The 14,788-nt window shown below is 34.8% G+C and overlaps 1 protein-coding gene across 4 annotated transcripts in view; it reads left to right on the top strand.

Moving 5' to 3' along the window:
- Window positions 1–14,788, top strand: part of TBC1D32 (TBC1 domain family member 32) — a 76,130-nt gene that overhangs the window by 8,585 nt on the left and 52,757 nt on the right. For 3 of the 4 annotated variants that reach the window (XM_064707969.1, XM_064707966.1, XM_064707968.1), the window contains exons 6-18: window positions 822–947; window positions 1,833–1,911; window positions 2,062–2,162; window positions 2,249–2,310; window positions 2,799–2,943; window positions 3,658–3,717; window positions 5,506–5,605; window positions 5,873–6,010; window positions 7,395–7,487; window positions 7,730–7,872; window positions 8,591–8,715; window positions 9,659–9,860; window positions 13,204–13,286. In XM_064707969.1, coding sequence (XP_064564039.1) covers window positions 822–947; window positions 1,833–1,911; window positions 2,062–2,162; window positions 2,249–2,310; window positions 2,799–2,943; window positions 3,658–3,717; window positions 5,506–5,605; window positions 5,873–6,010; window positions 7,395–7,487; window positions 7,730–7,872; window positions 8,591–8,715; window positions 9,659–9,860; window positions 13,204–13,286 — 1,457 coding nt within the window. The remainder of the gene's footprint in view (window positions 1–821; window positions 948–1,832; window positions 1,912–2,061; window positions 2,163–2,248; window positions 2,311–2,798; window positions 2,944–3,657; window positions 3,718–5,505; window positions 5,606–5,872; window positions 6,011–7,394; window positions 7,488–7,729; window positions 7,873–8,590; window positions 8,716–9,658; window positions 9,861–13,203; window positions 13,287–14,788) is intronic. The other variant, XM_064707967.1, reaches the window with a different exon arrangement.

The following is a 14,788-nucleotide window of genomic DNA, read 5'->3' as shown; positions in this document are numbered from 1 at the left end:
AACTTCTGTGTTGCCCTTTGAGTTACCCCTGTTCAAAGAGAGAGGTGCCTGCTGATTTGCCAACAACCTGCTGCCAAATGGAAAATATAAATCCAAGTTAGGTTTGCTGTCATGTCAGTGGCAGTACTAATTTGTGTCTCTAACCAACAACCAGCACCAGCTGCTGGTATTTTTGAAGCTTGGAATAATACCAGTTTGAGTGTGCTGCCTTGATAAGACATGTTGGAGCTTGTCTGACAACTGAAACAGGCATGGTAGCTAGGAGGTGGTAAAAACAATTTTTTTATTAGAAAACCAGGTAAAAAGTCTGATGCTATTAAATGTTATTAAAATGTCTTACAGCTTGTTTCAGTAAGATGAAACAAATTGCTAGAGATAACAGTTGTCTATGAATTGAAAAAAAAGTTACTTGAAATTACTTAGAATGCTGATGAAAATTCAGCAGTTATAACACTATGTCTAATAACTGTTTCAGCTTCTCCTAGCTGAGAGCTTTAGAGAGCTATATTCCCCAGTTTCAAAATATTTGATTACAGCCAGAAAATAGAATATAAACCTTGCATCCAGTATTGAAAACCCATTTAAAATGGTTTTGTTACTTCTTTGAATACACACATTTTCCCCACTCAGTGATGTAGTGTTGTGTCTAAATAGCCATAAAAAATAGAGCAGAAGATAAGTATTTGTTATTTCTTATCTGTTCTACAGCCAGGTTCTGTTCCTTCCTGTCTTCCCTCCCTCCCCAGCTCTGACTTGTAAATTACATATTTCAGAGGCTGCTGTGAATGGATTTTTGGTGTTTATCTTTTTGACTGCTCCAGGTTCGCCAAGAAGCTTTGCAGACACTGTGCTTGGCCCCTGCCTCTGATATCCTGAACTCTGAGAGTTGGCCAAGTCTGAGTAAGCATCTGACAATCTCTCTGGCAGATCCAGATGCAACATTCAGTGTAAGGGAATGTTTTGTATCTAATTACCCGATTTGTATCCAAAGAAAGGACTTCCTCTTACATATTATAGGAAGTTACACCTCTTACATATTATAAGTAGTCCAGCAGGGTTCAAGACATTTTATTATTTGTGTGTGAATCACATAAACTATTTCTTTAAGTAACAGAAATACAGGATTCCAGTACATTTTGGTTTAAAGAACTGCAACCGGCTTTCAATAGGATTTTCGGACACCAAAGTAGTCTTTTGCATTTCTTTTAATGGCAGTGAAGACATTTTAATTTATTTTAGCAGAAACGCATGTAAAAAGAATGGACCAAACTGCTCTGTAAAATAGGTCATGTTAATATTTCCTATTCAAGTCAGGTTTATGCCCTGTGACGATGAGAAAATGATACATAGTAATATGACAGAGGCAGTGATGAGGAAAAGAAATGACAGCTGCTTAAATGGCTTTTAGATTGTTTATTATGTCAATTAAACTTCTTTGCTTCTTCAAATTTTAAAGTGATTACCAAATAAATAGGAAACTTGCTCCAGCTGCTTTCATAGATTTCTCTTTCACCTGAGTTCTGCAATTTCTTTTAAAACAGTGATAATTACAAGTTACTGATTCTGAATGGAAAAGTAATGTTCCTTGGTCTACTTTATAACTCAGTGAGGCTTTACACTGGTGCTGTAGTTCAAGTATTTGAATAAAATTTCCTTTGAACTGGGGATTCCTGTGATCAGAAGCTATATTTTTATAAAACATGCTTAACATCTGTGCAGATGTCTAGATGAATAATATATAACATTAAGAATAAATGATATATTGATTATTTTGCAATTATGATACACAGTTAATGACTATTTAATACATTCCTTGCTTTTTTCACCCTTAGGAGAAAATTCTTAGGTTCTATGCAAAAACTTTTTCTTCTTCTCCATTTAATATGACAAAAGAAGTCTATACAAGTTTAGGTATGTGCATTTAATTACATTTCAAACTTCATGAGTTATGTACTTTTTGAAAAGTTAAATTTTATATTGAAGATTGTATAAGACAGTCTGTTTTATCGCTGTTGTCATGGAACTGAAGTGATTTTTTGTTGTTTGGTTTATTTTTTTTAGCACGACACTTGGAGTTGTACTTTCTTTCTGAAGAAAATTCTCTTCATATTTCAGCTGGTCTGGATGTATCTAACTCAGATGTGAATCGTTTACTTAAAAAGGTATAAATGAACTTTCTGTACCTTTTCTATCAGTACTGAAACATTATGCATTAATCATTTCTTAATTTTAATAATTATATTTTCAGGTTCGCCTTTTAAATGAGTACCAAAAAGAAGCACCTTCTTCCTGGATTCGACATCCAGAAAAGTAGGTCACCTTCAAAACCCTGTAACCGTTTCTTAATTTAATAGTCCTTGACATAAGATACATGTAACTTTAGCAAAGGCTTGATTATAGGATGCACAGTGGCTGGTCAGTGACAACAGGGGAAATAAAAGTAGAGGGTGGGAAAAGTAAAATAGGGAAGTTGCATAGGAGTAGTCATATTTAGCTGCTTACTTAGCTTTTGGAGTGTTCTAAGTACATTTGAACAAAAAATAATTTGGATGTAAGTGTAGTAGGGGTAATACACTTAGAAGTTGTAATAACTTACGAGAATATAGATGCATATTAGCTTTATTCATGATATTACAAAGAATTAATGCCCATACAAGAGCAAGTTAAAGATAGTGCTGTTGGTATTTATGATTTATCTGAACAAGGTTATATGAGAAGATTGTTCTTGACCATAACTAGTGGAAGGACTTCAGTGATTTTTTTGTTTCTTGTCCATTTTTTCCTATTTGTGTCATAAGGTATATGGAAGAAGTAGTGGAGAGTACCTTGTCACTTCTGTCATTAAAACACAAGCCTAATCATCCTGCCTCTCCAGATTTCTTGAATCCAATGCACTTCTTGGCTTTGCTAGATATCAAAGCAGTGTGGTTTAAGAAGTGGACGGTAAGCAAATAATCTGCAACCCAACAACACATAACTTGTTCATGTCAGACACTTATTTTGAAAAGTTATGGTTCTGACATCACAGACCTATTTGTGTCCTATAACAGCCTATACTGAGAACTGTAATTAAGGAAGTGCAGGGTTTTTTTAGACTTTTATGTCCACTGCTTTTCAATATTACACTCCACCTCAATTTCTGTTCAGTTACTTGTTTTCATGAAATTTAGGAATATTGTCTGTGTTTTGTGTCTTCACTCCCTTTGGAGGAATTGACTGACAGCCACCAAAAGATGCAAGTATTTGTTTGGAAGAAATGATGAGCATGAAAGAACACATTTATATAACACACTACACACAACTTGCTAACTTCAGTGGACATTAGAACTTTTTCCAGCCTACCATAAACTTACAATTTAGGATTTACTTGGCAATTTCAAAATGCATAGTTTAACATTTGTGTACTTACTGGTTTTCTCTTTTAACTATGTGTTCTGCTACACTTTTTTTCTAATGATGTAGGGTTTTTTTGTCATAAATGTACTGCAAACCAAAGTCTCAGTTGAGTATAATACTGGCTTGCACGAGCTGGAGATTGTTAAATATGTACTGTATATGGGATCTCTCCTAGAACAGAATCAGAGATAATTTCTACTTTTTAGTTAAAAATCAGAACGTTTCTTTGTAGTTCACATTACATCTTCTTTGTCATTCAAGCATGCATATTACAGCAGAAGAGTGGTATTTAGGCTTCTGGAAAGGAAATATAAATCCTTGGTAAGTACTTCTATTGATATACTTTATTGATTATATATGCAGTAATAGTCTGTAAATAAAATTTATTGATAGAACACAGGGTAATGGCTTGAACCTGAAAGAGGGTAGATTTAGATTAGATATTAGGAGGAACTTCTTTTTCTGTCAGGGTGGTGATACATTGGAAAAGATTGCCCAGAGAAGTTGTGGATGCCCCTCCCCTGAAAGTTCAAGGCCAGGTTGGATGGGGGTGCAAGGTGTCCCTGCCCATGACACTGCTTGGAACTAGATGATCTTTAAGTCACTTTCAGTCCAGGCCTTTCTATGATTCTGTGCATTACCAAGGCAAGTTTACTTGCAACTTAGTCTTTTTTTGCACATAGTTGTTTGGACAATTTTTTTCTTTTTTTTTCTTTTTTTTATTTTTGGTAGCTATTTCATGTTCTTCAGCTAAATAAGCCTTTTGATTTTTTTTTTCAATTTATTTTGCTTAAATGGATCATTGATAAATACAAAGAAGCATATATGGCCAGCTCTGTGTAAGGGGAATTTGGATATTTTATTGCAGGTGTTTATTTAGGATTATAATGTATTTATTTGTTATGTTTCATTCATGTTTAGAATTATTTCCAAAAAAGCATAAAAATGACAAATGATGCATGATAAATACTGTAAATACACTGTACTAAATTTGGATTTTTGTTGAAAAGAGGCTAAACAAAGTGCCATTGTATTCTCTGAATCATAAGGGATTCAAAGTCAGCAAGATAAATCAAACTGGGAAAATATATTTAGTAATATAGTTGTTAATCCTATCATATATTTTGTATGGGCAGATCTCTTTACTGGGGTAGAATTTTCATTGTTTTTAATAAGACTGCTGTAGATGTGAGATCCATTAATTTAAACAGGACTTGGCTATGTTATATAAAATCTTGTCATACAGATGAAATCAAATGTAAAATATATGGGACCAATAAAACCTTAAGATGGAGAAAGGACACAGATGAGAGAACTTTTTCTTTTTTATCTGTGTGCATAAAACAGAACAGAATAAAGCATGATCCATGCAACAGAGTTTATAATAGAAAGTCCATAAGCAGGGTAGTCTAATCTAATTTATAAGCAAGGGTAAGCATCCGATTAAGGTTGGAGGTTTTTTTTATTGTGTATGCCTGCATATTTATACTTGTGAATAAATCTTGGCAGCTCCAAGCTTTAATAAATCTAATTATTCTTCTCAGATCATAAGGAAATAGAAGAAATAAATTCTATCCCACCTGAAACCAGGACAATGTGCTTTGTGTTTCCTTGCTACAACAATGCTTATAACTTTTAAACTTTTATATACCTTGATTAGATTATAGTGCAATGACAGTGATACACCACCAAGAACAGTAATAGCACTGGAGCACCTGGCAACCAAACCTACAGTTTAGTAAGTGTATTCAAGAAAGAGGTTTTCACTTGTGGAAATTTAAAATCTTCCACAGTAATGACAACAGGGCATTCACAGATTGCTGTTGACTTCTCAAAACTCTTCCATGTTCTCTGTACTCTTTTTCATAGACTGTCTTTATGTGTATAGAACTGGTTGTGTGATAATGTAATAATAATGGTGATATATTTTAATAGCCCTGTAAAAGTTTGTCTTCTCTTGGTTAATACATCCAAAGCACTGAAAAATGAAGTCATTGAAGTGAAGTGGATATTTAAGTTCTTGTATTAAGGGACAGTACTTGGATGCAAGAGAGAAGGAGTTTATTGTGAAATATCAGGTACTTTATTATTTTGGGTTTTTTTCCACAGATTAATGCAGCAGTCCAGCAATGTCTTTATTATTTTGAATTTTGCAAGGCAGCAGTTAATAAAAATCCCAAAGTCGGTGACTTTTCTCAGCAGCACTGTAGTGAGTATCTTTGCATGTCTCACATTATATGTGCATACATCCCCATTCTTTAGGCTTTTGAGCATGCTACTTCAAGAGGAAGATGTTCTATCTCTTCCATTCCCCTGATGTTGAATGACTATCTTTTAAGAGAAAACTAACAGCAGTGAGTAATTTCTTAAGCTGTCTTTATATCCAAAATTATCTGCTTGTGTTGCAGGAAGCAGCTAGGTACTGTGAAGTAAGCTACAAGAGTAAAGTTCTGATTTTTTTGCTTTATTGTTATAGGTGATACGCAGGATTTTTCTTACACTGGACCAGAATTGCAGTACATCTATTTTGTTCATTCACTGTGCCTCTTAGGAAGATTGCTGATCTATAAGGAAGGCCAGAATCTCTTTCCAGTACAGCTGAAAAATAAAAAAGGTAGGGGGAGAGTTGAGGAAAATGGAACCTATTCAGAAAAACTGTATCCATTCTTGATATATATTTATATATTTTCACTGCAATATTGTGGGTATTGAAGAACAATACTTTGTTCACCAATTCTGAGCCTGGAAACTTTCATAAAGGCGGTGTATGTGTGTATATATCTATATATGAAAATTTGTACATGGTTTTTTATTCTTTGATGGATGTGGTTAAATGGATTGTTTGTGTGTTTTACTTCTAATACATTAATTTTGTGTAGAAGGATAGTTGGATCAGTCTGTAAGTGATTCATTTTTTCTAGGTATGAGTAATAGCTTATGTCAAACCATTTGATGTAGTTGGTTGGAAGAGAGATATGTCCAGGGCCCAAAACTGGTTTTCAGGTGTGAGAGAAAAATCAGTATTTCAAGCTAATTGCAAATTGAAAACAAATGCTCGGAGTTTAACCTGTTAATTAAGATAAAAAAAAAGTAGAAGAAAAGTTTCAGACCTGTGGAACAGAGGTGTTAACAGGGACACAAGAAATGAGACAGAAAAGCTTTTCAACAGCCAGAGAAGTCTACATGGAGCCGGGCTGGCAAACAGAAATGTTTGAGGGCAATTGTAGCATTCCATTGCTTTAGTGTCTCTGTTAATTCAATGAATAATTCCAGACATTACTGGACACTCATTCTGTGACTTGCCTTTTGTCCCTTTGGTTAGAGGACCAAGACTTGATAGATCCAGTGTAGAACGGTTGTGAGTAAGAAATATCTACTAATAAAGTGCTTTTGTCATTTTTGCATTACCAGTGTAACACCCATCCAGCAGAGATCCAGGGATGGTGGTTGCTTATTTCTTTCCTATAAAATGTAACAATCATGCCATTTCTCTTCTTAATAGTGTCCTTCTCAGCTTCATAGATGGCAACTCTTTCCTCAAAGTGGCTGATTTATTAACATAATTACATGTAAACTTGGAGCAATTTTTCCTATCTTGCATTTGGCTACATTTGTTGTTTTTGTTCCCGACCTGAGAAAGAGTTGTATGACACCTTCTCTCTTTACCAGTTGTTTCACTTAATCTAATAGAAAAGTAATGCTTTTTTCTACAGCCAGTGTTTCCAAATGTTGGCTGTCATTTGTTAGAGTGAAAGACATTGCAGAATTTCAATTGGCTAAATTAAGAGCAAGATCAAGTCTTATAAGGTAATCATGAAATACCTTAGCAGAGTCCCAAGGACACATATGTCCTTTGCTTTATAACTTTTACGTAATTGATTTCCCCTCTACAGCAAAGCATTCTTTACATATATTTACAAAACCCATTTTTTATTTGGAAAATTTAACTTCGTCTTTAATTTACAATGTACTTTCTTTCTTTTTTTTTTTTTTAATAGCTACTGTATCCATAACTGATGTGTTGGTATTATTTGTTCAACTTATTTATTCCTCTCCAAGTTACCCAAAGACAGCTTTGGCAGCACATACAGGTAAATGCTTTTTTTTCCTTATGCGTGAATATATTTACTTATAATGAGGCATATGATAACTTCTTTTGCAATTTTTGTCTCTGTTATTGAAGCAGTTTTTCTCTTCCCTTCCACCCTTACCATTCTTCCTCCCTCTATGTTGAATCAGGACTTAACAAAATTAATAATAATTCAGAAGCAACTACATAAATCATACAGAGATATTTGTGTAAGTTAAAATAAATATTTCTTGTGCTCACCAGAAAATTATTCTCCAGAAAGTCTTGTTATGGAGATTCTGCAGGTTTTTTGTGATCAAACAGGATGTGCTGCTAAATGTTTGTATACAGACACAGTGATAGATGCCCTGCTTCATCCTGTCCAAAGTTTGCTGAATGGCACAGAGGTTTGTAATAATCTTCCAAATTATTTTTACATGTATAGAATATTATATTTTATTAATATTTTCTATGCAGAAGGTTTATTTACTCACATAATATGGTAACTTCTGTGGTATTTTGTTCCTTAACTATCATAGTGTGTATTGAATAGTTTAGTCTGTTATTATGATTGGTCTGACATGGAAGTCTTGTGAATAGTAGCAAAAATTATGCTGTAGTGAGACTGTTTCCTTGGGAAAAAACACACTGATTAATTTTTTTCATTCGTTTTGGCTTTTTTCTGTTGTCGCTTGGATATTTCATGGATGAATATTTTCTCTACTTTCTATTTGAAAGGCAGCCTACTTTTTATTTTTTAATTCAGTTGGCAGCTTGTAGGTTAGGTGTTCTCAATAACTAGTGTAAGTAAAAATATATGATTCTCCATGGAAAGCTGCTATTTTCTGGATTGATAAAAGAAAATGTTTTTTTTTTTCTCTTTTTTTTGTTTTTTTCCTTGTAAACATTTTTATAAGGACTATGAGAATATTGGGGATTAGTGCCCTTTGTGATGAAGATTTCTGTGTAATAACATTTGAATATAAGCTGTTAACTGTGTTTAAGACATTAAGAAAACATCAGAAAGGTGAGCTTCAGGTTCTGCATACGTAAGACAGACTTGAAAAAACAGCTTTCATAAAACCATTGAATTTGAAGCTTCTTTTTTTTCCCTCTTCCAAATAGGTGTATATCAACTGCCTTGAAACTACTTTACTTAATGTAGCTGATATTTTGGCAAGGATTGCTGGTTCAGAAGATGGTCTTTCTCTTCTTCTTTATGGAGAAAATGAAAAAAATGCCAAAGACAGGTAAGAGTGTGTTAATGGATGGCATTAGTGAGCACTTCAATGAATTACATGGCTCTTATGAGACTCGTTTTCTCATCTTTCATTTATCTATAACATGATACATTTTAGTTTTGAGTAAAATATCTGATTATAAATTAAAGTAGTAAGTGTTTTATAGAATGTATGAGGGAGATCTTTATGTGTCGAACCAGGTGAAATGACAATGTAAAGAAATACTAGTAATAAGGGACATTTTAATGTTTTTCTTCTTTTTCTAATTCATGTGAGAGCTTTCCTTTCTCTGAATATATTCCATTATACTTGTCATGTTACTTTTCAGACCAAAGGCCTCTTTTCTTCAATTTTCTTTGTTTGATTTTAGAATAAGTATTTAAACTAACCAAATTTATTGAAAGAATACATTTAATGTAGCATTCACATTTCAGTACATCTAGTAGAGACAGATCTTGTATAAGAAGCTGCCATGTGTAACACTTTACCTAACTTAGGATCAGTGTGTTCATATGTGTGGAATAAGGTTAGCTGATCCTAAAACTTCTAACACGAGTAAAACTGAGATGAGCCTTTGAAAACAGCTAAGCTGCAGGTCATGAAAATGTTTGGAATGTACTTCTTCTAAGTGGAGAAATCTCCAAGTTCTCTTCCCAACTGGACTCCTATAAAACCTAGAGTCTGTGTAGTTCATGGTCCTGTGGGCTGTGTGGAAGGCAGTGGATGTATTTTTGCATTGCATAGAACTATTTGCCAAGGTGACATCACTTTCTGTAAGTTTCTAATCTTCTGACTGGTGTTAAAAATTCTAACATAGTTTGTCCCTCTGTAGTGGGTCATAGTCTCTTTCTGTAGCTTCTTTTCCCCCAAAAATTTTAAATAAGTTTAGTCAGAGGATTTGTTTCAAGGCTTACTACAAAACAAAATTTTAAATGCATTATTTTATTTCTAGTCCTACAGCTGCTCATGTACTCGTTCAGTTCACAAAGAAACTTCTTCATGATGACATTTCTCTTTTATCTGGATCTGAGTTTATGCCAGTTGTTAAAGGAGCTTTCATTTTTGTATGCCGTCAAATGTACAGAACTTGTGAAGGCCTACAGATGCTAATTCCTTATGGCTTGCATGAATCTATTGCAGAAGCCTGGAGAAAGGTAAATTTTGCTTTTGGATTGGGAAAAATCTTACTGTGAGAGGTTCAGCTTGTGTAATAGTTGTTCTTATAGGTTAATTATTTTTAAGCAGTTAAATAGTACTTGAAAATGTTGTAAAAATGAAGTTCTACTTGCAAATTTTCCTTCTGAATGTGAACCTAGCAGAAAGTTAATTTGAGACTTGTATACCTAAGATGAAAAGTGCCAGGCAGGAGTTTTTGTCTTACCTGAGGACATGAATTTGTTATGAAGCTTAGATTCTGTACTTTAACTTCAGTTTGCTAGTCCAGTGATTTTTCTGCATGAAAGAGCTTGGATCCAACAGTTCTGTGTATTTTGCTTTCTGTTATCACAGAATCACAGAATGGGTAAGATGGGAAGGGACAACAGTGGGTCTACTGGTCCAACGTCCCTGCTCAAGCAGGGTAATCCTAGAGCACATGGCACAGGATTGTGTCCAGAGGGTTCTTGAGTATCTCCAGTGGGGGAGACTCCACAACCTCTCTGGGGAATCTGGTCTAGTGCTCATTCACCTGCACAGTAAAGAAGTTCTTTCTCATGTTCAGGTAGAACTTTTGGTGCATCAGTTTCTTCCCATTGCCTCTAGTCCTGTTGCTTGGCAGCACTGGGAAGAGCCTGAATCCCTCCTCTTGATACCCTCCTTTCAGATAGTGACAGATATTGATGAGATCCCCTCCCAGTCATCCCTTCTCAAGACTGAATAGGCCCATCTCTCTCAGCCTTGCTTCATAAATAATGGTGCTCCAGTCCCTCATCATCATCAGTTCTATTTTCATTGTTCTAAAAGTCACATGCAGTGTCAAAATCCTTGTGTATTGTAAAAAATTACTTAAGATGGAGAAATGACGGCAGATCCTGCAAATGCAGTTTTCAAAAAGTTCAAAAGGAAGCAAATTCCAACCTTTGAATCATTAAAATAACATTGGCACAATTTAGGTGAAGGTAGCAAACAAATCTTCAGCTTTGGCTTCCAGCTTAACTGAAAGCATATTTAAACTGTAGGTATTAGGACTCATAGTGGACAGACAAAGTCTAGCTGTGTTATTCACTTTACCCTGAAAAGTAGGACTACCTTTTTATATCTTAGAGAGGGATCAGATCAAGCTGAAACAAAGAATAGACTAAAGGACTAAATTTGTTTTTTTTTCTGGAGGCAAGGAAGTGGGAGGGAAAATGAATGCAAGGGAAAAAGAATGGAAGAGCTTTTCTTCCTTCTTGTGTGCTTCTACTGTATGCTTTTATTGTGATGAGATATTTTAAAAATACAGTCACAATGTAAACTAAGGCAGAAAATACCAGAAGGCAGAACATGAATAGAAGATACTTAAAGAAGAAGCCATGGATTGTCTTGAAAATAAAATGTATTATTACTAAAAATCATAATTATATCACAATAAATTCTGTTTCTCATCACAGAATGTTGGTTTTGAAACTTATGTTATTCCTTGCATTGAAAACCTGAGGATTTTTATTGAATTAAGGAGCTTAGTTCACTTGATCCATGCTGTAATTTACATAACTCAGCAATCTTTTTTTTTTTATGCTTTCCTATTGTGTAACTTTTCAATCTTACTCCAGCTAGCCTCTTACTCTATTTAATGTTTATCACAGGCCAGAGTGTTAAAAGCTTTTGATGGGCATTTCCTGTTATTTCCTCTAAAAAACACAGCATTTACACTTTGTACAAAAGACTTCTTTCCACGTTAAAATCCCTTATTAAGGTATAGAACATAATTTAGACAAATTGTCTTGACATGTAAAAGATAAGTAGACTGAATGTGTTGAGTGAAAACAAAGTTTACCCTACAAAATGCTATTTCTTCACTTCACTTTGGTAGTCAGATATAAACTGAAGTAGAATCAATATATTCTTGACTTCAAGACTCAACAAGCTATTACAGGAAAGTCAACTCCATCATCTTAACTACTTTTAAAACTATTTTCTGTCATTTTTCAATTTTAAAATACCTAAAATTTATAAAATATCATACTGTTTATAATGTAGCAAAACCAGTGGACTATGGTGGATTCTTTCCAAGCCCAAGTGTCAATTTTTAAATGGTGAGACTGGTAATTTGTATCCATTTCTTTTACATGTCTCCTGGAGTTTTAAGACTGATGGAGAAAGAAATTATTTTTTTCTCAGCAGATTCTGATTAAATTCTGAGAGAGAATTTATAAAGATGATAATAACAGGGGAACAATAGATCCAGTATGATTGACTAGTGTAATAGAATAATCTTTTGTTGATTTTTTACATCACATTTACAAGGTAGTAAATTAATAACTTCTCACTTTTATTTCAATGGTGTAATTTGCTTTTTATCCCATAAACATAAAAAAACTGAAATAATTTTGAATATGCATTCTTTCATGCCAGTTATTTTAAAATATAATTTAAATGTTCAAATATAAAAATATGTCTATATTTATGTCTGTAACTCAAATGACACCCATATTAATATAGATAAATTTATATAATTTATAAATAAATAAAATAAAAAGTGGCAGAATTAATAACTTTGTCATGGTGACTTCAGAGGCTGTTATTTCCATTACCTGTGACAGAAACAGAGTAAAGAGCTGTGTTACAATTTTTTCTTTTTTTTCCTTCTTTACTTTTAAGTACCAGTTTTTGATTTGGGAGTCTCCAGTTGGAAAATAAAGATGTTTATTTAAGAATTCTAATAAAAAAAATTAAAATGTACTAGCTTTACAATTGATAATACACAAGGGAGAAGTAAAACAATAAGCTTTTTTGGAATAAAAACAATATAAAGGAATAGTGTATTCTGTACCAAAGACTGGACTATAACCAGATCACTGTGGATTTTTTGTCTTTTGTATATAACAAGAGAATGAATTAGATCTGGAATTCAAAAATGCTTAAATAAACATTAAGGTGTGGCTGCAGCTCTCTTCACAGAGAACAGCAGGCACAACCTTGCCAGGATTTCTCCTAGGGAAGGCAGTGAGAAAGCTAAGAGAAAGAAGACAATTCTTATCTCTATTTGCTGCTCCTGTTGTTTGGCATATGTGGAATGTGTTATGGAGATAGTTTGCCAAAAGTGATTTCTTAATTGGACGCTGGTGTTGATTGTTTTGACTGATTGACCAATTAGGTCAAAGCTGCATCGTGACTGTCTGAAAAAGGGTCATGGGTTTTTTCTTGAGTATAGTTTAGTGTAGTAGTATAGTATAGTATAGCTTAATAAAGCAATTGTTCAGCCTTCTGAATCTTGGAGTCACTGCGTGTCATTCCCTAGCAGGGGGACATCCTGCATCAACATTAAGGAGGTGTTTATTTGGTTTTGTTTTACAGACAAGTTTGCTTTCAGAAAGAGTACCTACTCCTGTAACTGATGCAGACTCCACTTCATCAATAAGTCAAGAATCAAAAACCAGGTAACTTGGTACTTAATTTATGCACATGTATTGTCCGGTTATCTCGGCTGTTTGAGGGGCCTGGAAAGGCCCGAGGTGGCCTTGGGGCAGCCCGCGTATCGAAGGACGAGAAGAGGCTTCAGTTCTTCTTTCGGTTTTTATGTTTATTAATTGTTTATCTAAAAGATGTTCTTTCAGCCGAACAAAGATCTGCTCAGCAGTCAGCCATGGGCACACTGTCTGCCCTCCAGGGCAGCCACGTATCTTTATACCCTTTGTTACGTGTACAATATTTATCATTTTTCCCCAATACCATCTATTCTTATAACTCGGTGTACTCTCAGTAATAACCAATCCAAAGGTGCCACCGTGGCCAAAGAAGATGGAGGAGAAGAGGAAGAAGAAGAAGGACAGGACACACCCCAATTCCTCCATCTTACTCCTCTAAACCCCCCTGTACATAAATCCTAAACCCTGTGTCTCACCCTCTAATTAACTAATCCCTTCACCATTCACCCTGTGAAGCCCTCATCCTTGTCGTCTCCTGTGTAGGGTTAAAGTCCTGCCACCAGACACTTCTGGCAACATTCCAGGACTCCCGAGCCCCCCAAGGTGGTCTCGGAGGCTCAGCATCTCAGGACTGAGATCTTGAGATCCGACAATGTATGAGTGTGCAAACTGCTGCTTTAATTACAATTGAAACATCTCGTAACCCCATGTTATTGTTGTAGTTTGATTCCAGCTGGCAACTAAATACTGTGCAGCCCTTTGCATCCCGATAGCATGGAGAGGGGAATCAGGAAAAAAAAAAAGGGTTGAGATACGAACAGTCTAGTAATTTAAACAAGTCAAATGTAGTAATACTAATAATAGTAATGCTACTAACGATAATGATAACATTAATAGTAATGAAAAGGAGAGAGAGAAGTAGCACACAAGAGAAACAAATGACACACAACTCAATTGCTCCTCACCCTCTGACTGATGCCCAGTTCATCTCTTAACAGTGATTTTGGCCAGTTTATGTACTAAGCATGACTTCCCATGCTATAGAATATCCCCTTGGCCAGTTTGGCTCAGCTCTCCTGATTGTGCTCTCTCATGGTTTCTTGTGTACCTGCTCACTTGCAGAGCATGGGAAACTGGAAAGTTCTTGACTTTGAGAAGTGCTACTTGGCAACAACTAAAATATCAGTGTGTTACCAACCTTATTCTTGTCCTAAATCCAAAAAACAGCACTTAACCAGCTACTTAGAAGAAAACACACTATCCCAGCCAAACCCAGGACAGTCTTTTTTGTCAAAAGGATAGTGGTAGGTAGAGAAACTATCCTAGCATAGTTCTCAGTAGAGCTACAGAATTCTTCCTGGCCTTTGAGAACTTCCTTGGCTTAGAGAGTGGTGTCTGATCTATGTAAAATTGAATTATAGTTGATTCTCTCTGACTAAATAATTTGGTTAGAGGAAATTGTGAGTTAGAAAGCACAGAACAAAGTAGCTGTCTATCTTATGCTTTTTATGTGA

Source organism: Zonotrichia leucophrys, chromosome 3 (genome assembly GCF_028769735.1).
Source record: "Zonotrichia leucophrys gambelii isolate GWCS_2022_RI chromosome 3, RI_Zleu_2.0, whole genome shotgun sequence".
Lineage (NCBI taxonomy): Eukaryota > Metazoa > Chordata > Aves > Passeriformes > Passerellidae > Zonotrichia > Zonotrichia leucophrys.
The sequence above is the reverse complement of the archived record's forward strand: the minus strand, read 5'-3'. Positions and strand labels throughout refer to the sequence as shown.